The sequence below is a fragment of the Mesoplodon mirus genome (assembly GCF_964341445.2).
Source record: "Mesoplodon mirus genome assembly, chromosome: 7".
Lineage (NCBI taxonomy): Eukaryota > Metazoa > Chordata > Mammalia > Artiodactyla > Ziphiidae > Mesoplodon > Mesoplodon mirus.
The window spans coordinates 104,143,014-104,168,762 of record NC_138983.1 but is presented as its reverse complement, the minus strand read 5'-3'; the positions used below and the strand labels follow the sequence as shown (position 1 = coordinate 104,168,762).

Genomic DNA, 25,749 nt, shown 5'->3' with positions numbered 1-25,749 from the left:
AAATGGTGTTTATGTACAGTTATTTTTGCACCTAGTCTTAGATTTACCAATCAGAACATCATTTTCCAAAGTCACTTATGTCAGTTCCTTTTTCTCCACCCCCTTCAGTGCCGTTTTATCATATATTGGGAATACAGTTAAATTTATTTGTCCCAGTATGCATTACATCCAGGATACTCTGATTAAAAATTGCATACATTAAAGTTCACCCTTTGATGTACTATTCTACGTGTTTTGACAGATGCGTAGTCATGTATCTTATGCCTAGTACCATACAGTACAGTTTCATCAACCTAAAATATTCTCTGTGAGTGGCCTTTGTAGTCATTCACTCCCAACCTCTGACAAATGCTGATTTGTCTTCCATCCCTATAATTTGTCTTTTCCAGAATGTTGAATAAACGGCATCATACAATATGTAGACTTTTGAATTTGGCCTCTTTGACTTAGCAACATGCATTTAGGATTCATCCATGTTGTTCTGTGAATCTATAGTTTCTTCCCTTTTATCCCCTGAAGTATCCATCATCTCGAATACCAAGTTTGTTTATCCATTCACCTGTTGAAGGATAATATGATATGATTATTTCCAGTTTGGGACAATTATAAAAAAAGCTGCTATAACCATTTGGGTATAGGCCTTTGTGTGAATATAGGTTTTCAATTAGCTGGGGAATATGATTGCCTGATCCTATTGTAAAACTATGCTTAGCTCTGTAGGAAACTGTCAAACTGTCTTCCCAAATAACTGTATCATTTTATATTCTCACTAGCAATGAATGTATGTTCTTGTTGCACTTCAACAGCATTTGGTATTGTCAGTTATCGGATTTTAGCTCTTCTAATAGGTGTGTAGTTATATCTCATTGTGGTTTTATTTGTATCTCTCTAATGACATATGATGTTGAGCATCTTTTCATATGCTTATTTGCCATCTGTATATCTTCTTTGGTAAAAATATGTGTATATGTATTTTTCTTTCTTTTGTTCTTATAGATTGTGTGTGTGTGTGTGTGTGTGTGTATACACACATATATAAAGTTAGGTTGCTTGTTTTCTCATTGTTGAGTTTTAAGAGTGCTTTATATATCCTAGATATGAGTCCTTTATACAATATATTCTTTTGGAAAGTAAAAAAAATGAAATGGATACAAGGTACAAATAAAAGTTTTAATCAACAGTCATATGAAAAATTTTGAAGCTGCCCAGTTGAACTTTAGGATATTTTAGAGAAGTGAATACTCATTAGCTTGCTAGTTACAGTATTATTAAAGGGAATGGTTGAAACATTGGCTCTTATATAAGTTCCTCAGAATTTTTCTAAGTAAGGAAGCTAAAATTATACCCTTATGAAAATTCTCTTACTATATAAATAAACATGAAATCTACTAAATGTCTTGAGACTTTAAAGCATATTCCTATAAATAAATGAAAATATTTGTGAGATATAAGAAGATCTCTATGACTTTTGCTTCCCCTTTATGCGTTGAATATAGTTTACTTCTGTTTTCTAATTCTAATTATACTGTATGAAATAGCAATATTATACTGGATGCTTATTCTGAGACAGATAACATGCAAAACCATGTTACATAAATTATATTGATTTACAAATAACCCATTTGTTTGATTTCATACGAAATTTAGAAAGAATCTATATTGTGTCCAGTTTACAGAGGAAGAGCCAGAGGCAAAAGAGGCATTTATCATTCCTCATTCACAAGGAGAGACTAAGGCATACTTGTTAGTTAGGTAGGAAACATCATTCAGCTACATCTAACAAAGGAAATGATAAATATTCCCTTGACAAGTTAATAAACATGTTTAGAACAATTAATTCTGTCATGAAAAATACTGTGATAAAAGAATAATCCAAGATGAATCAAATCTTTAGAAAACAGCTTTTTCATGGGCATTGTTGTAAGCACCATGAAAGAGATAAAAATCTAATTGTTATTATTCATGGAAAAATCAAGGATTGCAATTGGATCTATAGAGTAACAAATATAAATCTGTGATGTTAATCACCTACTGCTTAAGAGGTAAATGTCTCAGTTTCCAAAGTCTTGTGTATTTATTTATTTATTTTCTTTATTTTTAAAAATGTATTTATTTATTAATTTATTTTTGGCTATGTCGGGTCTTTGTTGCTGCATGCGGGTTTTCTCTAGTTGCAGCCATAATGTATTTATTTTTATTTCTTTGGAGATTTATTTTCTTCTTACAGATCATATGGTATCACCACTGTTTAAAATTCTCATATTATTCTTTCATTTAAAAATTATTTTGCTAAAGTACTTAAAATTTTTATACAATATTAAAGGTTACTTTCCATTTACGGTTATTACAAAATATTGGCTGTATTCCCCGTATTGTACAATATATCCTTGAGCCTGTCTTACACCCAAGAGTTTGTACCTCCCACTCCCCCACCCCTATATTCCCCTTTCCCCTCATGTCTGGTAACCACTAGTTTGTTTTCTATATATGTGGGTCTGCTTGTTTCGTGTTATGTTAATTAGTTTGCTGTATTTTTAGATGATACATATAAGCAATATCATACAGTATTTATCTTTCTGTCTGATTTATTTCACTTAGCATAATGCCCTCCAAGTCCATCCGTGTTGCTGGAAATGGCAAAATGTCATTCTTTTTTATGGCTGAGTAGTATTCCATTATATATATATTTGTATATATATATATTGTGTATATATATATATTGTGTATATATATATATATATATATATATATATCACATCTTCTTCATCCATTTATCTGTTGATGGACACTTAGGTTGCTTCCATACCTTGGCATTGTAAATAACACTGCTTTGAATATTGGGATGCATGTATCTTTTTGAATTAGTGTTTGTTTGTTTGTTTGGTATATACCCAGGAGTGGAATTGCTGGGTCACATGGTATCTCTGCCATTCGTTTTTTGAGAAAACTCCACTGTGTTTTCCACACCGATTTACTTTCTCAACAACAGTGTACAAGGGTTCTCTTTTCTGCACATCCTCACCAACATTTGTTATTTGTTGACTTTTTGATGATAGCCATTCTGACAGGTGTGGAGTGATATCTCACTGTGGTTTTTATTGGATGGGCCAAAAGGTTCGTTCAGTTTTTTCTGTAAGATGGCTCTAGTAGCACTTAGTTGTCTTTAACTTTCTTCAAAACAGTTTTGTTAGATTGTATGTGACAGCTGTCATATCAGCATGCATATAAAGAAAGACTTATCAAAATTGGTAAATTTTTGTGTAGCCATTTTAATATTGAAGATGGAAGAAAAAAGCAACATTTTTGGCATATTATGCTTTATTATTTCAAGAAAGGTAAAAACGCAACTGAAATGCACAAAAAGATTTGTGCAATGTATGGAGAAGGTGCAGTGACTGATTGAACATGTCAGAAGTGGTTTGCGAAGTTTCGTGCTGGAGATTTCTCGCTGGATGATGCTCCATGGTCAGGTAGATCAGTTGAAGTTGATAGCAATCAAATCGAAACAGTACTTGAGAACAATCAACATTATACCACGTGGGAGATAGCCAACATACTCAAAATATCCAAATCAAGCACTGAAAATCATTTGTACCAACTTGGTTATGTGACTCACTTTGATGTTTGGGTTCCATATAAGTTAAGTGCAAAAAATCTTCTTGACCATATTTCCACCTGCGATTCTCTACTGAAACGTAATGAAAACGTTGCATTTTCAAAACACATTGTGATGGGTGATGAAAAGTGGATACTGTACAACAATGTGGAATGGAAGAGATCATGGGACAAGCGAAATGAACCACCACCAGCCACACCAAAGGCTGGTCTTCATCCAAAGAAGGTGATGTTGTGTATATGGTGGGATTGGAAGGGAGTCCTCTATTATGAGCTCCTTCCAGAAAACCAAAGGATTAATCCCAACAAGTAGCACTCCCAATTAGACCAACTGAAAGTGGCAGTCAACAAAAGCATCCAGAATTAGTCCACAGAAAATGCATTAATCTTCCACCAGGATAACACAAGACCACATGTTTCTTTGATGACCAGGCAAAAACTGTTACAGCTGGGCTGGGAAGTTGTGATTCATCTGCCCTATTCACCAGACATTGCACCTTTGGATTTCCGTTTATTTTGGTCTTTACAAAGTTCTCTTAATGGAAAAACTTTCAATTCCCCGGAAGACTGTAAAAGGCACCTGGAACAGTTCTTTGCTCAAAAAGATAAAATGTTATGGGAAGATGGAATCATGAATTTGCCTGAAAAATGGCAGAAGGTAGTGGAACAAATGGGTGAATATGTTGTTCAATAAAGTTCTTGGTGAAAATGAAAGATGTGTCTTTTATTTTTCCTTAATAACTGAAGGCACTTTTTGGCCCACCCAATATTTGCATTTCCCTGATGATTACTGATGTTAGGCATCTTTTTATATGCCTATTGGCTATCTGCATTTCTTCTTTGGAAAAATGTCTATTCAGTTCTGCCCATTTTTTAATTGGGTTGTTTGTTTTTGATGTTGAGTTTTATAAGCTGTTTATACATGTTGGATATGAATCCTATATTGGTCATATCATTTGCAGATATTTTCTCCCATTCAATAGGTTGTCTTTTCATTTTGTTGATGGTTTCCTCTGCTGTGCAAAAGCTTTTAAGTTTAATTAGGTCCCATTTGTTTATTTTTGCTTATATTTTCTTTACTTTAGGAGAGGAATCCGAAAAATAGAGCAGAAATAAATGAAATACGGTCAAAAAAAATCAATGAAACTAAAAGCTGGTTCTTTGAAAAGATAAACAAAATTGATAAATCTTTAGCCAGACTCATCAAGAAAAAAAGAGAGAGGGCCCAAATCAATAAAATCAAAAATGAAAAAGAACTTACAACTGACACCACAGAAATACAAAGGATCCTAAGAGACTACTATGAGCAACTCTATGCCAATAAAATGGACAACCTAGAAAAAAATGTACAAATTCTTAGAAAGGTACAATCTCTGAAGACTGAACCTGGAAGAAATAGAAAATATGAACAGACTGATTACCAGTACTGAAATTGAATCAGTTATTTAAAAACTTCCAACAAACAAAAGTCTAGGACCAGATGGCTTCACAGGTGAATTCTACCAAACATTTAGAGAAGAGTTAACACTGATCCTTCTGAAACTAATCCAAAAAATTGCAGAGGAAGTACCACTTCCGAACTCATTCTTTGAGGCCACCGTCACCCTGATACCCAAACCAGACAAAGATACTACAAAAAATGAAACTTACCAGCCAATATCACTGATGAACATAGATGCAAAAAGTCTCAACAAAATACTAGCAAACTGAATCCAACAATACATTAAAAGGATGATACACCATGATCAAGTGGGATTTATCTCAGGGATGCCAGGATTTTTCAGTATCCCAAATCAGTCTGACACACCACATTAACAAATTGAACAATAAAAGCCATATGATCATCTCAATTGATGCAGAAAAAGCTTTTGATAAAATTCAACATCATTTATGATAAAAACTCTCCAGAAAGTGGGTATAGAGGGAACCTACTTCAACATAATAAGGGCCATATATGATAAGCCCACAGATAACATCATACTCAACGGTGAAAAGCTGAAAGCATTCCCTCTAAGATGGGAAACAAGACAAGGATGCCCATGCTTGCCACTTTCATTCAACATAGTTTTGGAAGTCCTAGCCACGGTAATCAGAGAAGAAAAAAAAAAAAAGGAATCCAAATTGGAAAGGAAGAAGTAAAAACTGTCACTGTTTGCAGATGACATGATACTATACATAGGAAATCCTAAAGGTGTCACCAGAAAACCACTAGAGCTCATCAGTGAACTTGGTAAAGTTGCAGGGTACAAAATTAATATGCAGAAATCTGTTGCATTTCTATATGCTAACAATGAAATGTCAGAAAGGGAAATTATGGAAACAATTCCATTTACCATTGCATCAAGGAGAATAAAATACCTAGGAATAAACCTACCTGAAGAGGCAAAGACCTGTACTCCAAAAACTATAAGACATTGATGAAAGGAATTGAAGATGACAGGAACAGATGGAAAGATATATCGTGTTCTTGGACTGGAAGAATCAATATTGTTAAAATGACCATACTACCCAAGGCAATCTGCAGATTCAGTGCAATCCCTATGAAATTACAAATGGCATTTTTTCACAGAACTAGAGCAAATAATTTTAAAATTTGTATGGAAACACAAAAGATCCTGAATAGCCAGAACAATTTTGAGAAAGAAGAACAGAGCTGGAAGAGTCATGCTTCCTGTTTTCACACTATACTACAAAGCTACAGTAATCAAAACAGTATGGTACTGGCACAGAAACACACATAGATCAATGGAACAGGATAGAGAACCCAGAAATAAACCCACATACAGTCAATTAATCTGTGACAAAGGAGGCAAGAATATATAGTGGAGAAAAGACAGTCTCTTCAATAAGAGGTGCTGAAAAACTGGATAGCTACATGTACAAGAAAGAAATTAGAATGTTCTCTAACACCATGTACAAAACTAAGCTCAAAATGGATTAAAGACCTTAGTTTAAGAGTGGACACTATACCACTTCCTAGAGGAAACCATAGGCAGAACACTCTGACATAACTTGAAGCAATAGTTTTTTGTAAAAATACTTTTAATAGAATTTTAAAAATATGAACATGTGGTGGGAAAATTTTCTTCGCATTTGCATTTTTTTTCTTTTTTCACAGAATTGGTCATCTGACTGGGTATAAACTATTGGTATAAAATAGTTTTTATCAGGCATTATTCTGTTGACGTCTAGTATCCAGCAGTTCTGGTAAAGGGTTAGATGTACATCTGATTCCTTAGTAGGTCCCTTGTTTTTCTGCTCTGACATCTTTTTAGAAAGCCTTATACTTAAGTTTCTGAAATTTCATCAGCGTATGTTTCGCTATGAATCTTTTTTTAACACTTTGAACTCTGTACATTACTCTGTGGACCTATTTCAGTCTGAAAACTCAGATATTTGTTCAGCTAAGGGATATTATTTTATTAATGTCTCTGATGATTTCTTCTCTGTTTCTTATGTTAACTGATTTTAGAACTTCTGCTAGTTTTGTGTTGGACTTAATCACCATATTTCTTAATTATCCCTCATATATTTAATCACTGTAACTTTTATTTAACATTCTGTAGTATTTCCTCAATTTTATTTCCCTTTTGCCTGATTCATTGCATTATTCAGTTCATATACTGAAGATTTAAATTCCAGAAATAGTATTTTAGTTATTTATTTATAATATATAAATGTAATATTGTGTTAATTTTTATAACTTGCTTAATCTGAATTGTAAACACAGATAATATTCTCTTATCTGGTGTATTTCCAAAGGATGTTCCACTTGATATTTGAGAGTTTAATAGGTATTACTTGAAAAAAAAATCTTTTCTAAAGTCAAATGAGTTTAGGAAACACTGCGCTTAACAAATATTAAATTTATTTCTTGAATCCGTTATTGTAAATGGCATTTAATGAACTCATGGGCATTGGGAAACTCTAAGAAGTGATTTTATAGGGCGAATTTTTCAGATTTATTTTACTAAAATATTTATAAATTAAAGAACATATTAAGGCACAGGGCCGTTTAAGAAATGGAACCATGTCACTTTAGAATATACAGCATTGGAAATACATTTTTTACAATCAAATTTTGTTAAATTTAATCTGGTATATTATTGGAAATTTCTAATATCTTTGTATTAAATAAATAAATTAAGAAGTACTTTATGAAGATAGGAGCAAGGGAATATCATTTTTTCCTCCATGCCCATTTCATTTCCTCCTCCAGGATTTTGAAACTAATTTATCACATCTTTATTTTGGTGACAGGTTAAAGTTTGGTTGTCTTTTTCTAGATGATAGTAATTATATTAAATGAAGGGAATTAAAGTACTACAGGAAGGCTTGACTAAGTTTACTTTAGCTTTCCTCCTTATCACTATTAGGAAAACAGTATTCAATCAAGATCTGTCGGTTTGGAGACTAACTGTTGACAGGGTCTAAAAAAACACTGTGTTAAGATTATTTCTGGTATAAAATTTATTATAATCAGATCAACAGTGGGCCACAGAAATAGCTTTTTAAAAGTAAAACCAATCAGTCAACATATGTATTGACTGCCTATATATTTGTAATAAGAAGAGCTGTATTGTATATTGACTGTTTTGTTGCCAAATTACAGGAAAAACCACAGTTGTTTACAGCAGTGACTTTTTTACCCAGCAGGATGGACAAAACATTCTCAGAAATGTTATACATATTTTCAATGTAGTCAATTTTGTGGTTGCAACTGTATTTATTTTGATTGATTTAACTCATGGTTAAGTGTTTGCAAGGCCCTTTGTATGTAAGTCTGTGGTGCATTATTGTGCATTATTGAACTAGAGTTCATTAGGTAATGGAGTTTTATGAACTTTATTAACTTTTTCATTTTCTTACCCAGGAGTAAATAAATAAGGTTCTTGCTCTAAATAATAATTTCATGAACTATTGGTAAGATGACTTTAATTTTAAAAAGGCTAGCAAAAATAAATGAATGAAAAGCTTGTTGCTGTGTTCTGTCATCATCATCTTGCAGAACACAACTTTCATATTCACATTAAAAAGACATATTGCTCAAGTTGATCATTAACTGGGAAAATGAGCCATAGGGTATACACTATGCTAAAGAACAGTGAAGTGAGAAAAATTCCCAAGACATTTGCCTCTTGAAAACAGCCTATAAGTAAAACCTTTTAAGCACCATGCTGTCATTTGATAAACTGTTACACTGAAAAGGTAAAAGTCAATACCCAAATTTGAGATGTCACCACACACATATACTGTGTGACTTCACTTGTCTGTAAATTGAAGTCCTCTTTTTAATTTTAGTTATAATAGTCAATATTCTGGTAGTTAGCAGAAAGTTAACAATAATAGCTTAATGATACAATAGCAGCCCTGGGAATTGAGATAATTCATGATCTATATATATTCTCAGTGTACTGCTCCTTCATTTAAGATATATAGGTACAAAATGAATGCAATAAGCAGTCTTTATTTCTTTCGCAGGTATGAAAGACTTGGGCTTCTGTGTCAAAAAGTCCTCAGTTGAAAGCTTGTTCCAAGCTATGTGAACTTGCATATAGTGATTTAGTCATCAGAAGAATGGGGCTAATAATACCATATATTATAAGTATTAAGTTAGATGATTCATTTAAAATGATGCTAATGTTACACTTAGCTCATTGGCTTCAATGAATATGTGGTAGCAATTATTTTTAAAAGACTGACCTTGATAAAGTAGTCTATTCATTATGAAAAAACTCAAGTTCATTTTTAAACTTTAGGTTCTTCTGTTGTGAGTTTGGAAGGCTAACATAATACCTTTCCCCCCTTTTTTCTTTTTTTTTCTTTTCCAGCTGGTCCCTGAAATCTCATTTATATTTTTTCTTGTAGAAGTGTTAGTAGGTAGCACATTTCCAGCATGTGAATAGCTTTTGGAATCAATAAATCCTGAAGATTAGTTTGAGACAGAGGAACTAAACTTCAAAAAGTAGCTTATCAAGGGCTACATTTATATGGCCTTTAGACATTTCTTATATTATTGTCCTGAATTTTTATTTAATTTCAAGAGTAACTGTCTTGTCTCTCTAAAAACAGCAGAAAAGGAACCTTAGATATTGTCTGTGTTTCCATTACAGATGTTTCTCTCCCAGAGGCTCAATAATAATGGTGTAATAAGTAGTGGATCTTATGGAGTTTTTTAGTCCACTGAATACAGATCCACTAAATATTGGTACTGATGCACTGTACTGTACTGTGAAAATTTTGAAGGTTCATCATGCTAAATTTGCTTTTTAAAAAAATTAGAGGAAAGATTGCAAACATACAATATATAGTAGATTTCAGTGGTTTTTATTTTTTATTTATTTTTAAAAATAAATTTATTTATTTATTTTATTTGTGGCCACATTGGGTCTTTGTTGCTGCGCGTGGGCTTTCTCTAATTGTGGCAAGCAGGGGCTACTCTTTGTTGTGTTGTGTGGGCTTCTTATTGTGGTGGTTTCTCTTGTTGCAGAGCATGGACTCTAGGCTTGCAGGTTTCAGTAGCTGTGGTGCATGGGCTCAGTAGTTGTGGCTCACGGGCTCTAGAGCGCAGGCTCAGTAGTTGTGGTGCACAGGCTTAGTTTCTCTGCGTTATGTGGGATGTCCCTGGACCAGGGCTCGAAACCGTGTCCCCTGTATTGGCAGGCAGTTTCTTTTTTTTTCAATTTTTGAATTTTATTTTTTTATGCAGCAGGTTCTTATTAGTCATCCATTTTATACACATCAGTGTATATATGTCAATCCCAATCGCCCAATTTATCACACCCCCACCCCCACCCCCCTGCAGCTTTCCCCCCTTGGTGTCCATACGTTGTTCTCTACATCTGGTCTCAACTTCTGCCCTGCAACCCGGTTCATCTGTACCATTTTTCTAGGTTCCACATACGCGTGTATGACAGTCTCTAGGTCCATCCACGTCTCAACAAATGACCCAATTTCGTTCCTTTTTATGGCTGAGTAATATTCCATTGTATGTATTACCATGTCTTCTTTATTCATTTGTAAGTCGATGGCCATTTAGGTTGCTTCCATGACCTGGCTGTTGTAAATAGTGTTGCAGTGAACATTGGGGTGCATGTGTCTTTTTGAATTATGGTTTTCTCTGGGTATATGCCCAGTAGTGGGATTGCTGGATCATATGGTAATTTTATTTTTAGTTTTTTAAGGAACCTCCATACTGTTCTCCATACTGGCTGTATCCATTTACATTCCCACCAACAGTGCAAGAGGGTTTCCTTTTCTCCACACCCTCTCCAGCATTTGTTGTTTGTAGATTTTCTTATGATGTCCATTCTAACTGGTGTGAGGTGATACCTCACTGTAGTTTTGATTTACATTTCTCTAATAATTAGTGATGTTGAGCAGCTTTTCATGTGCTTCTTGGCCATCTGTATGTCTTCTTTGGAGAAATGTCTATTTAGGTCTTCTGCCCATTTTTGGATTGGGTTGTTTGTTTCCTTAATATTGAGCTGCATGAGAAGGCTGTTTGTATATTTTGGAGATTAATCCTTTGTCCGTTGATCTGTTTGCAAATATTTTCTCCCATTCTGAGGGTTGTCTTTCATCTCGTTTATGGTTTCCTTTGCTGTGCAAAAGCTTTGAGGTTTCATTCGGTCCCATTTGTTTCTTTTTGTTTTATTTCCATTACTCTAGGAGGTGGATCAAAAAAGATCTTGCTGTGGTATCTATCAAAGAGTGTTCTTCCTAGGTTTTCCTCTAAGAGTTTAATAGTGTCCAGTCTTACATTTAGGTCACTAATCCATTATGAGATTATTTTTGTGTACGGTGTTAGGGAGTGTTCGAATTTCATTCTTTTACATGTAGCTGTCCAATTTTCCCAGCACCACTTATTGAAGAGACTGTCTTTTCTCCATTGTATAACGTTGCCTCCTTTGTCATAGATTATTTGACTATAGGTTAGTGGGTTTATCTCTGGGCTTTCTATCTTGTTCCATTGATCTATGTTTCTGTTTTTGTGCCAGTACCATATTGTCTTGATTACTGTAGCTTTGTCATATAGTCTGAAGTCAGGGAGTCTGATTCCTCCATCTCCGTTTTTTTTCCCTCAAGACTGCTTTGGCTATTCGGGGTCTTTTGTGTCTCCATACAAATATTAAGATATTTTGTTCTAGTTCCATAAAAAATGCCATTGGTAATTTGATAGGCATTGCATTGAATCTGTAGATTGCTTTGGGTAGTAGAGTCATTTTCACAATATTGATTCTTCCAACCCTGGAACATGGTATATGTCTCCATCTGTTGGTATCATCTTTAATTTCTTTCATTAGTGTCTTACAGTTTTCTGCATACAGGTCCTTTGTCTCCCTAGGTAGGTTTATTTCTAGGTGTTTTATTCTTTTTGTTGTAGTGATAAATGGGAGTGTTTCCTTAATTTCTCTTTCAGATTTTTCATCATTAGTGTATAGGAATGCAAGAGATTTCTGTGCATTAATTTTGTATCCTGCTACTTTCCAAATTCATTGATTAGCTCTAGTACTTTTCTGTTGGCATCTTTAGGATTCTCTATGTATATATCATGTCATCTGCAAACAGTAACAGTTTTACTTCTTCTTTTCCAATTTGTATTCCTTTTATTTCTTTTTCTTCTCTGATTGCCATGGTTAGGACTTCCAAAACTATGTTGAATAATAGTGGTGAGAGTGGACATCCTTTTCTTGTTCCTGATCTTAGAGGAAATGCTTTCAGATTTTCACCATTGAGAATGATGTTTGCTGTGTGTTTGTCATATATGGCCTTTATTATGTTGAGGTAGGTTCCCTCTATGCCCCCTTTCTGGAGAGTTTTTATCATAAATGGGTGTTGAATTTTGTCAAAAGCTTTTTCTGCATCTATTGAGATGATCATATGGTTTTTCTTCTTCAATTTGTTAATATGGTGTATCACATTGATTGATTTGCATATATTGAGGAAACCTTTCATCCCTGGAATAAATCCCACTTGATCGTGGTGTATGATCCTTTTAATGTGTTGTTGGATTATGTTTACTAGTATTTTTCTGAGTATTTTTGCACCTATGTTCATCAGTGATATTGGTCTGTAATTTTCCTGTTTTTGTAGTATGTTTGTCTGGTTTTGGTACCAGGGTGATGGTGGCCTCATAGAATGAGTTTGGGAATGTTCCTTCCTCTGCAATTTTTTGGAGGACTTTGAGAAGGATGGGTGTTAGCTCTTCTGTAAATGTTTGATAGAATTCACATGTGAAGCCATCTGGTCCTGGACTTTTGCTTGTTGGAAGATTTTTAATCACAGTTTCAATTTCATTACTTGTGATTGGTCTGTTCATATTTTCTATTTCTTTCTGGTTCAGTCTTGGAAGGTTATACCTTTCTAAGAATTTGTCCATTTCTTCTAGGTTGTCCATTTTATTGGCATAGAGTTGCTTGTAGTAGTCTCAGGCTGCTTTGTATTTCTGCAGTGTCTGTTGTTACTTCTCCTTTTTCATTTCTAATTGTATTGATTTGAGTCCTCTCCTCCAGACTCTTGATGAGTCTGGCTACTGGTTTATCAATTTTGTTTATCTTCTCAAAGAACTAGCTTTTAGTTTTATTGATCTTTGCTATTGTTTTCTTTGTTTCTATTTCATTTATTTCTGCTCTGATCTTTATGATTTCTTTCCTTCTGCTAACTTTGGGTTTTGTTTGTTCTTCTTTCTCTAGTTCCTTTAGGTGTAAGGTTAGATTGTTTATTTGAGATTTTTCTTGTTTCTTGAGGTAGGCTTGTATAGCTATAAAGTTCCCTCTTAGAACTGCTTTTGCTGCATCCCATTGGTTTTGGCTCGTCTCGTTTTCATTGTCATTTGTCTCTAGGTATTTTTTGATTTCCTCTTTGACTTCTTCAGTGGTCTCTTGGTTATTTAGGAATGTATTGTTTAGCCTCCATGTGTTTATGTTTTTTACGTTTTTTTCCCCTGTAATTCATTTCTAATCTCATAGCACTGTGGTCAGAAAAGATGCTTGATATGGTTTCAAGTTTCTTAAATTTACTGAGGCTTGATTTGTGACCCAGGATGTGATCTATCTTGAAGAATGTTCCATGTGCACTTGAGAAGAAAGTGTAATCTGCTGTTGGAGGGAATGTCCTATAAATATCAATTAAATCTATCTGGTCTATTGTGTCATTTAAAGCTTCTGTTTCCTTATTTATTTTCATTTTGGATGATCTGTCCATTGGTGTAAGTGAGGTGTTAAAGTCTCCCACTATTATTGTGTTACTGTCGATTTCCTCTTTTGTAGCTGTTAGCAGTTGCCTTATGTATTGAGGTGCTTCTGTGTTGGGTGAATATACATTTATAATTGTTATATCTCCTTCTTGGATTGATCCCTTGATCTTTATGTAGTGTCCTTCCTTGTCTCTTGTAACATTCTTTATTTTAAAGTCTATTTTATCTGATACGAGTGTTGCTACTCCAGCTTTCTTTTGATTTCCTTTTGCATGGAATATCTTTTTCCATCCCCTCACTTTCAGTTTGTATGTGTCCCTAGGTCTGAAGTGGGTCTCTTGTAGACAGCATATATATGGGTCTTGTTTTTGTATCCATTCAGCAAGCCTGTGTCTTTTGGTTGGAGCATTTAATGCATTCACGTTTAAGGTAGTTATCGATATGTATGTTCCTATGACCATTTTCTTAATTGTTTTGGGTTTGTTTTTCTAGGTCCTTTTCTTCTCTTGTGTTTCCCACTTAGAGAAGTTCCTTTAGCATTTGTTGTAGAGCTGGTTTGGTGGTGCTGAATTCTCCCAGCTTTTGCTTGTCTGTAAAGCTTTTGATTTCTCCATCGAAACTGATTGAGATCCTTGCCGGTTAGAGTAATCTTGGGTGTAGGTTCTTCCCCTTTCATCACTTTAAGTGTATCATGCCACACCCTTCTGGCTTGTAGAGTTTCTGCTGAGAAATCGGCTGTTAACCTTATGGGAGTTCCCTTGTATGTTATTTGTCGTTTTTCCCTTGCTGCTTTCAGTAATTTTTCTTTGTCTTTAATTTTTGCCAATTTGATTACTATGTGTCTTGGCGTTTTTCTCCTTGGGTTTATCCTGCGTGGGACTCACTGCCCTTCCTGGACTTGGGTGGTTATTTCCTTTCCCATGTTAGGGAAGTTTTCGACTATAATCTCTTCAAATATTTTCTCGGGTCCTGTCTCTCTCTCTTCTCCTTCTGGGACCCCTATAATGCGAGTGTTGTTGCATTTAATGTCGTCTGAGAGGTCTCTTAGGCTGCCTTCATTTCTTTCCATTCTTTTTTCTTTATTCTGTTCCGCAGCAGTGAACTCCACCATTCTGTCTTTCAGGTCACTTATCTGTTCTTCTGCCTCAGTTATTCTGCTATTGATTCCTTTAGTGTAGTTTTCATTTCAGTTATTGTATTGTTCATCTCTGTTTGTTTGTTCTTTAATTCTCCTAGGTCTCTGTTAAACATTTCTTGCATCTTCTCAGTCTTTGCCTCCATTCTTTTTCTGAGGTCCTGCATCATAATCTTCACTATCATTATTCTGAATTCTTTTTCTGGAAGGTTGCCTATCTCCACTTCATTTAGTTGTTTTTCTGGGGTTTCCTCTTGTTCCTTCATCTGGTACATAGCCCTCTGCCTTTTCATCTTGCCTATCTTTCTGTGAATGTGGTTTTTGTTGCACAGGCTGCGGGATTGTAGTTCTTGTCGCTTCTGCTGTCTGCCCTTTGGTGGATGAGGCTATCTAAGAGGCTTGTGCCAGTTTGGCATGCAAATTCTTTTTTTTTTTTTTTTTTTTTTGGCGGTACGCGGGCCTCTCACTGTTGTGGCCTCTCCCATTGCGGAGCACAGGCTCTGGATGCGCAGGCTCAGCGGCCGTGGCTCACGGGCCCAGCCGCTCCGCGGCATGTGGGATCCTCCCAGACCGGGGCACGAACCCGTGTCCCCTGCATCGGCAGGCGGGCTCTCAACCACTGCGCCACCCGGGAAGCCCTGGCATGCAGATTCTTAACCACTGTGCCACTAGGAAAGCCCAATTTTTATTTTCTTAATTAAAAAAATTTTCAACTTTATTGAGATATAATTGAGAAATAACATTGTATAAGTTTCAGGTATATAATGTGATGATTTGTTACCTGTATGTATTATGAAATGATTACTACAGTAAGGTTAGTTTATCCATTGCCTCACATAATTAAATGTTTGTGTGTATGTGGTGAGAACATTTAAGGTTTGTTTTAGCAACTTTCAAGTATATAATATGGCACTGTTAACCATAGTCACCATGTTGTATTTTAGGTCCCCAGAACTTACTCACCTTATAACTGGAAGTTTGTACACTTTGACCAACATCTACCCATTTCCCTCACCCACCAGTACCTAACAACCACCATTCTGCTGTTTCTGTGAGTTTTTTGTTTTAGATTCGACATATAAGTGAGATCATAGAGTGTTTGTCTTTCTCTGTCGGGCTTATTTCACTTGGCATAATGTCCTCAAGGTCCAGCCCTGTCACAGATGGTAGGAGATCCTTCTTTTTTATGGTTGAATAATATTCTTTTATATTTAGGTATATATGTATGTGTGTGTGTGTGTGTGTGTGTGTGTATATATATATATATATATATATATGTATGTATATATGTATGTATATATGTATGTATACGAGATAACATATTCTGCAAAGCCACTTGCCTATAGCCGCAGGATAACAACATGGCAATGCTGGACTATGAACTCATTTCTGCCTGGCTCAAAAGGCTGGGCTTTTAATGCTGTTTCATGCAGAGTGTCAGAAATGAAAAGCAATTTCCTTTTTCTTTATTAAACTACATATTCCTAGAACAAAATTCTCCAAAGGTTTTGTTACCCCTTATGTGACACTGTAATACAACTGATTATTATAATATTTGTATAATATACCAGCAACTTTAGGCACGTGGCTGGCTTAAAGTGGAGGCTCACATGGACACACATACCACCAAAGGCAATTTTAACAGAGAGAAAGTTTGCTCCAGCCTACTGCAACCTATTTTCCTAACCTCAGCAAATCTTTATTTTAAAGAATTTTAATATGAGCATAATTAACCTGGTTAGCAATGTTTAATAATTACACAGTGTTTGTTTTCACTAGGGTTGTAGCAAATAGAAAATATATGTTTCAAAAAATAGGATGAGGTATAATATTTTCCCTTTTTTAGTAGGATACAATTTGATGTAAAAAGTTAAGTGCTGTGCACTTGGCGCAAAAAGAAGCAGTGAAAGGGCGATAATTAAGAAATCACAGGTTTCCATTTTGTAAGACATTAAATAACAGGAGTGGCTATTCATTACCTTTCAATTCTTCCATGTACTATCAGTTTCTTCCTCATGATGGAAATATTTGTTGAATAAATTATGCCATAAATATTTGCTTACTTAAAGGCATTGTCTTTATTATGCACAATAAAAGTTCCTTATTTACTCTAATGATAGATTGAAAGAGAACAATATCCTTAACTTTTTTTTAAATGGTGAAAGATCAGGAGAGCATGATACGAGTATGAGTGGCCATGCAGTCCACTTCCACCTTGTCTGTGGCTTTTACATCCAGAAAGGAATTTATCCCCCCTCCTGCCACATAACTGACCAACAACAGGCAAGATGAAAAGCAGGGTACAACTCGTTCCAGAAAATGAAAGTATATCTTTGTGTTTTCTTTATTAGAGGCTCTGGTACATATGTTATTGCCCTAGTTTCAATAGTTGGGGTCCAAGGTTTCAAGATGTATATTTCATTTTTCATAATATTGCTGAATGTCAGTGTGGAAATAATGCACACAATTAGAAGACACTGACTCAGATCTCACACTTTAGGTAACTCAAGTTATCTGGAGTTTTCTCTGTTATTAAAATGAAGACAATAATACCCTCTGGTTTCTCTATATCGTTAACCTCAAAAAAACCAAAGATGGGCTTCTCTGGTGGCGCAATGGTTGGGGGTCCGCCTGCCGATGCAGGGGACATGGGTTCGTGCCCCGGTCCGGAAGGATCCCACATGCCGCGGAGCGGCTGGGCCCGTGAGCCATGGCCGCTGAGCCTGCGCGTCCGGAGCCTGTGCTCTGCAACGGGAGAGGCCGCAGCGGTGAGAGGCCCGCGTACCGCAAAAAAAACCAACCAACCAACCAAACAAACAAACAAAACAAAACAAAAAAAACCCCCAAAGATTGTGAATGGGCTTTGAAAACTTTAGGAGGCTACACTAACACAGATATATAAGGCTCTCCTGGTTTCTCTCTCCTAAAAACTACAGGTTTGAGGGCAGGTTATTTCTTAAAGTCTCATTGATGCTAAAAAAAAAAATCCAAAGAGATCAAACATTGCTCCTGTTTATTTCTATATGACAACTTATACCAATACAGGTAATTACAGCAATGGAAAAAACCACATAATTTCTCCAAGGAAAGTTTATTTCACTGGAAGTAGCCACCACCAATAAGCAATAGGAAGCTTTTCTAGTGACTCTCATTTTGCAAATACATTTTTTTCATCTTAATAGATAAGATTGACTGAGCTTTAATTGAAGGCTATCACACAAGATAAACCCCATTAAAGCTTTTTTTTTCTTGGGTTCTCTGTACCTTTTTGGAACTCTCCTTCCTTCCTCTCTCCCTCCTACTCTTCTACAAATATTTGCTGAGTATCATTCTGTGATGCTTGTAATATTAGGGACTTATGTAAAGTGATCATTTAATTCTCACCAAAGTTTGAGTTTGATGATATGGTTTCCACTTTATAGTTGAGTAAATGTGTTCTGTGAAATGCAAGGTCACGTAACCAAAATGTGGAAAAGCAGATTTTATGGGATGGAATAGTGTAAGGGTGAAAGCTGCTTCACAAAGTCAGAGGCTTGAATGAAGAGCCACAGAAACCAGATAATGCTGAGCCAGAGGGCATAATATTGGCCTCTTTGATGTGTGAGTAAATAAGTTTTTCAATTTCCTAGATTTTTTTGGGGGGGGGTACGCGGTCCTCTCACTGTTGTGGCCTCTCCCATTGCGGAGCGCAGGCTCCCGACGCGCAGTCTCAGCGGCCATGGCTCACGGGCCCAGCTGCTCCGCGGCATGTGGGATCTTCCCGGACCGGGGCATGAACCCGTGTCCCCTGCATCGGCAGGCGGACTCTCAACCACTGCGCCACCCGGGAAGCCTCAATTTCCTAGATTTTGAAGGCGTTAGTTACTCATTTGTCTGGAGTATTAGAATGAATTCTTCAGTAGAAGGCAACTGGCAAATGAGGGTCCTTGTCTAAAAACATAAGATCTTAATAAAACCAATCATAAAATTGGCCTCGAAGGAGAGAGCATTGAAACAAGATCACAGTGGCCTGAGTGAAACCCTAACAATAGGGAAGCTCATGTACAAAGACATAGAGGTATGAAAAGGACATGTTGACTGGAATCTGGAATGTAAGAGTGTGTTTGTGTGGCTGTGTGTGTGTGAGAGAGATGTGTTTATGTGTATAGGTAAGTTTAGATGAGCCTGGAGAATTAACAAGCATATGAATTTGACCAGATTTGCATTTTATAAAAATATACTTAAGAAGAGAGACTAATTTGGAAATCATTGCATAAATAAGATACAGCAGTGATATGGACTTAAGGTTGTGGTGAGAAATTTTAGATTAGAGAGTAATTCTAGGCTTTGGCTTCCAAAACTACATAGAAAGGACCTGGTTCTTCAGGCACACGATGCTCACAGGCAAACTTCATTTGAAATAGAATATTTGCACATAAACAGATATCCTCTCCTATAAGGATGAAATATATACATATACTTCCATTTATAGATGAATTCCTTCATTAATGGAAACAGAAGTACACTTTAGGTCTGCACTATGAATTTTTCTAGCTACAAATTTTCCTGTCCCAGACAGTTTTAGCTGTTATTTTGGAAATGTAAAGGAGTTGCTTGATTTCTTAATGAGTGAATTTTAAATTGCTATTCATGAAATGCAAAGCATATGAATAGATTTCTGAGGATATTTGATGTTGCTGTGTAGTTTTGATCACAGATGTCTATTTTGCAAACTACATTTGCCAGGGACTTGAAGCACCCTGCTGTTCTGTATCTGTGACATAGGATATGGAAATATTCCTTTGTGGTGAATTTTTATGAATATTGTAAAATTTAAAAATTATATTTAGTTGGGAGATAAGGTAAAATGGCATAACTCAAGTTTTACCTACAATTTAAGTAAGTAGTATTCAATCTGGTTTTGGGGGCTTGATGGAATTGTAAAAGGGGAGTTAATAATTTCATTATTAAGGAGAGTTAACATTGTTTTGACCATAGGTTTAAATTTTTGGTGAACAAAATAATTGTCATAATTATTTCATTACACTCTTAATATAAGTGGAGCTATACAATTCTCTTTTTACTCAACACTATTATTTTGAGATTCCTCCCATGCTGTAGTGACTTAACAAGATCTTTTTTTTTTTTTTTTGCGGTACATGGACCTCTCACTGTTGTGGCCTCTCCCATTGCAGAGCGCAGGCTCCGGACACGCAGGCTCAGCGGCCATGGCTCACGGGCCCAGCTGCTCCGCGACATGTGGGATTTTCCCAGACTGTGGCACGAACCCGCGTCCCCTGCATCGGCAGGCGGTCTCTCAACCACTGTGCCACCAGGGAAGCCCAACTACATCATTTTTTTTAAGAGTAATTCTGCTTTTACTTACGGCTTCATTTTCACCAGTAATTGATACAACAGTGTAATGTTCATAACACTACAAAAATATGAGAGGAGTATATATGAATGTTGGTCTCATAGTTGATAAAATATTGATGAATCTGAAGCAAAATTCAACTTCTTTAATAGATATAGGTATATTCACATTGTCTTTATTCTTGAATGAACTTTATTAGTTTGTGTATTTCAAGGAATATATCTATTTCATCTATCTTGTCAAAATTATAGTCAAAGTATACATGTTACTTCTTGTTATCCTTTAGATAGCTGTGGAATCTGTAGAGTGATGTCACCTCTTTCGTTGCTGATTTTAGCAGTCTTTTTTTTTTTTACTAATTAGACTGGCTTGAGGTTAATATACTTTATTGGTCTTCTTAAAGAATCAGCTTTTACCTTCATTGATTTATCTCTATTTTTTCTGTCTTCTATTTGATTGAGTTCTCCTCCCAATTTTGTTCTACTGTTGACATCCATTTTGCTCTTATGTATCTTACAAATTCCATACTACCTAAAAAAATACCTTTCTTTAAATACTGAATTACCAATGATTTTAATATATAGGAAATCTTATTTACCCATGTAGTTATCAATTTCACTACTCTTTATTCCTTTAGATACTTATTTCCATCTGGTATAATTTTCCTTCTGCCTAAATGAAATTATTCAACTCTTTTGGGGGTACTTTATGTCTGCTGGTAATGAATTTGTTCATCTTTCGTATGACTGAAAAAAATCCCTATTTTGCCTTGGTTTAAAGAGATGTTTTCACTGTACATAGAATTCTAAGTTTACCAATTTTTTTTCTTTCTTTAAGGAGGCTGTCTACTTTTTCTCAGTTGCATTATTCAGATAAGAGGTCTGATTTCATCCTGATTTTTGTTTCTTTGTATGTAATGTGTCTTTTTTCCCTCTGGCTGCTTTAAAATTTTTCTGTTTATCACGGTTTTTGAACAATTTGTTTGCGATATGACTTGTCCTTTTTTTTTTATGTTTCTTGTGCTTGAAGTTTGTTGAAGTTCTTGGATTTGAGGACATAGTTTCCATTAAAATCGGGGAAAAGTTGCCGTTATTTCGTCAAACATGTTTTCTGTCTTGCCTTCTCTCTCCTCTCCTTTGAGACTCCAATTTTTTATATATATACATTAGATTGTTTGAAGTTTTCTTCAAACAGTTTACTGATGCTCTGCTCATTTTGAAAAATCTTTTCTTTTTGTTTGTGTTTTATTTTGGTTAATATTTCTTGCTTAGTCTTCAAGTTCACTAATCTGCAGTGTCTAATAATGTCATGGATGCCATTCAATGTGTGTTTTTTTAATTATCTTACACTTTGCATTTTTCATTTCTAGCAGTTTGATTTAGGACTTTAAAAAATATATTCCATGTCTCTAACTTAACTTTTTGAACCTTTTGAGTATAGTAATAAGAATTGTTCTATGGTCATTTCTGCTAATTCTAACATGTGTGTCGATTATGAGTGGGCTTTGATTGCTTCATTTCTTCATTACAAGGGCGATTACTGCCTCTTTGCTTCCTTGATAATTGATTATTGGATGCCAGCCATTGTAAATTTTACCTTTTTGAGTGCTGGATAACTTTTTATTTTTACAAATATTTTTTACCTTTTTTTCTGGGATACTGTTAAGGTGCTTGGAAATGGTTTGATCCTTTTAGGTCCTTTTAAAGATTTGGTAGAAAGAAATATAGAAGTCTCCTGTTATATTATATGGCTAAATAATGTTCCTGTACTGTTCTTTTATAATATATGGTTAAATATTCCCAACCACCGAGGCAAGACCTTTCCATGTATATTGTCCATTGCCCTGTTAATCTTGAGGTTTTACAGTCTGGCTGATAGGAAAAGTCAGTATCTCAGGCCCTATATGAATACTAGGCACTCTTTTCTATAGTCCATTTAAGTGGTTCCTTTCCTGCCCTCTAGTAATGTACTCACACACATAAGCTGATCAGTAATCAGCTGAACAGTAATCAGCTGAACAGTTAAGATTGCCAATCAGTGAACAGTAAACAGCTGAACAGTTAGGTGCAAGATTCTGGAGTTCCCTCTCTGTGAATCGTTCTCCTCTCTGGTACTCTGTCTTGAAAAGTCTACCCACCGTGTTCTGTAGAGTCTCTCAGCCCTTTCTCCTTTATTTAGTGAGACTGCTGGTCTCTGCCTGGGATCCCCCTCCCTGAGCTGTGGCCTGGAAACTCAGGTAACATGAAGCAACCATAAGGCTCACATCATTTATTTCCTGTCTCTCAGGAATGAGTCTCTGCTCCTTGATGTCCAGTGTCTTGCAAACTGTTGTCTTATTTCCCTACCCTTTTTTTTTTAGGTGTTCCAGAGGGTAACTCTGATCCCTGTTACTCTATTTTGGCCAGAACAGAAAATGTAATTGACTTTTTCTTGCTTTGTCTCCACCTATTTGTCAATCTACCTTCTCAAAAGTCACCAATGACTTCCAAATCATCAAATATCGTCAGTCCCTGACTTACCGTGGTTCGACTTTGTGATGGTGTGGAAGTAATACACATTCAGTAGAAACCATACTTCAGATTTTGAATTTTATCTTTTCCCAGGCTAGCGATATGTGGTATGATGCTCTTTCGTGATGCTGGGCAGCAGGAGTGAGCTGCAGCTCCGAGTCAGCCACGCTATCATGAATGGGAACAACTGGTACACATAAAGCCATTCTGTACCCATTAACCATTCTGTTTTTCACTTTCAGTGCGGTATTCAATAAATTACATGAGATATTTAACTCTTTATTAAAAATAGGCTTTTTGTTAGATTATTTTGCCCAAATGTAGGCTAGTGTAAGTGTTCCAAGCCTGTTTAAGGTAGGCTAACAAACTATGTGGTTTGGTAGGTTAGGTCTATGAAATGCATTTTCAATATATGATATTTTCAAGTTACAATGGATTTCTCAGGATATTACCCAATCATAAGTTGAAGAAGATCTGTACCTTATTACATTCTTACTGATCTCCATCCTTAGAAATTGTAGCTCACACTCACATCATTGAAACCGAGTTCTCGCTTAACATCCATCCCATTCTATTTTCCTTTTCCCCCAATACTCATGAAATTTATCTACTTTAAAATCCATGAAATAAATACCAAACTCCTTAGCATACAACATTAGGTGTTTTACAAGTTTGATGCAGCATAGCTCTTCTTTTGCCACAGCCAGTAATACTCCAATACACAAATTACATATTAGATATAATTCTTCAACCATGGCTGCAACTCGTATCTTTTCTTAAAATCCATTTTTTCTTCATTTGTTTGCTCAACACATGTTTGTTAAGTTCCCATTTTGTGTCACAGTGTGCTGTATCCTCAAACTATTGCAATTAAAGATACAAACATTATGTTTTCCTATAATAAAATTTCTACCAATTCTTTGCCAGATGAAATAAATTTTGTCATATGAATTATTTCAAAGATTTTGTTCAAACTTCATCCTTGAAGTACATTCTTTCGGAGTAAGTTTTGAGTGGGGCAGGTTAAGATTGCAAATCAGTGAAATAGAATTAAATGTGTCAGTACAACCAGGATGACCTAAGATTGGTGTGTCAGAAGCTAAAGTATGAAGCAAAGGAATAAAAATTTAGGTGACCGTGATTCAATGGGAACTTGGTTTAGTCTAGTGACCATTGTGTGTAACTGTTATTATTATTATTATTCCCTGCAGTATGAATCACAGGCAGAACATCTCCACTTAAGGTCAAGGACAACGTGACATTTTCATTTAAAGAAGAAAAGATGATTAGCAAATTGCCTACAGTTAACGGCCAGTTAGGAAAACATCTGATAATCAGATACCTTTGAAAGTTCACTATCTCCCCACTTTGTGATATGGCATATACTTTTTCCATATGATGAGAGATGTACAATTAAAATTACACACACCCATTATTACAATTATCAAGTGAAATGTAATGAATCAGCATCATGTGTTCCAAGTAATGCTTTCAGAGCTCACTTCACTCAAATGAAAGAGATTACATTACTGTATGAAAATCAGAGTCTTCCAATTATCCATCCTACTCTGGCCATGGAAGTCAATATCAGGAGATAAGGCTATTGAAAAGGAGCCTGCTGAGGTTGTTTAACATCTCTCAAAGCCATATTTCTGAAAAGTGATTATCGATGTAGGATCCCATCTGTTTGCTCAGTTGCCCCATGTTTTGCTTCTTGAAGTATTAGGGAGCATGTTAATGTTGTATCTTAAAGGTAATTGTTACCATAATTTTGGTTTTTTATACCAACGCACAATAAAAACATTTTTGACACCTTGTTGTCTAGGAAACCTTTTCAATATCAGATTATTTTACTAGCTTCCTCTTTTAGTTTTCATTTTGATTTTCCATTTTTTTATCAACATGACATTGTTAATTCTCTATATGCTTGGCTTCTATGTGTCACTTCTCTCTCTTTTGATATGATCAAATATTTGTATATAATGATGTTTCTACTTAGTCATCTGCTTTTCCAAGTTTTCCAAATTTCGTCTCCCTTGTTTAATATTTCTTTATAAATCATTCCAGGCATGCATCATTGTGTTCATCTTCTCTGAACTTCAATTTCATCTAATTTTGCCCTTAATTTTCACTGTGGAAGCATGCAAAGTTTGTTCTTCCTGAAATATCAAGAAACTTCATATTTTATTACTTGAATAATCACATGAAAAGAACATGACTGTGAAATTGTAGATTCATTTCTGACCTAGCAAACGGAAACACAACCAAGAAGCTGTGTTGTGTAAAGTTTAACTATATAGGAGAAAAGTATCAGCCATTATAACATTGAAAGCATAATGTGACTAATCACAGACCAAAACTTTGTGAATTTTAGAAATTAAAGTGTTAAAAGATGAAGTTCAGCATTGAACTATCATGAGAGGCACTGATTCTTTCCTGTAATAATGTACTTTATATAGGGAAAAATAAAAAAGTACAGACTCATTTCTGATTCCTTAAAGAGGAAACACCTTTTATCTTTTCAGAAATATAAGTCTGATACATGTTAGTTTTCCTTCATTTTCCTGGATCAGATTTTCAGTGTGTCTCACCACAAAAAAAATACCATTCTCATGCTCTCTCTTACGTCAGGTTTGTACCCTCCACTTTCTACACTGATGGTAGAATATTACTCTTCTGTTTTTTAAATAACAGCTTTACTTTGATTATGATTCACGTACCATACAATTAACCCATTTAAAGTGAACAATTCAATGGCTTTTAGTACGTTCACTCAGTTGTGCAGCTATCACAACAGTCAATTTTAGAATATTGTCATCATCCCCAGAAGAAACACTATATCTATTAGTAGCCACTACCTTTTACCCCCATCTCCCTCAGCCCTTGGCAACCACAAATCTACTTTTTGTCCATAGATTTGCCATTCTGGACATCTCAT

The 25,749-nt window shown here is 35.4% G+C and overlaps 1 protein-coding gene across 1 annotated transcript in view; it reads right to left on the bottom strand.

The window, feature by feature from the left end:
* Window positions 1-274: 274 nt before the first annotated feature.
* Window positions 275-25,749, bottom strand: part of LOC309808266 (uncharacterized protein) — a 203,569-nt gene continuing 178,094 nt past the window's right edge. The window contains exon 3 of the mRNA XM_082628370.1: window positions 275-559. Coding sequence (XP_082484496.1) covers window positions 548-559 — 12 coding nt within the window. The 3' untranslated portion in view covers window positions 275-547. The remainder of the gene's footprint in view (window positions 560-25,749) is intronic.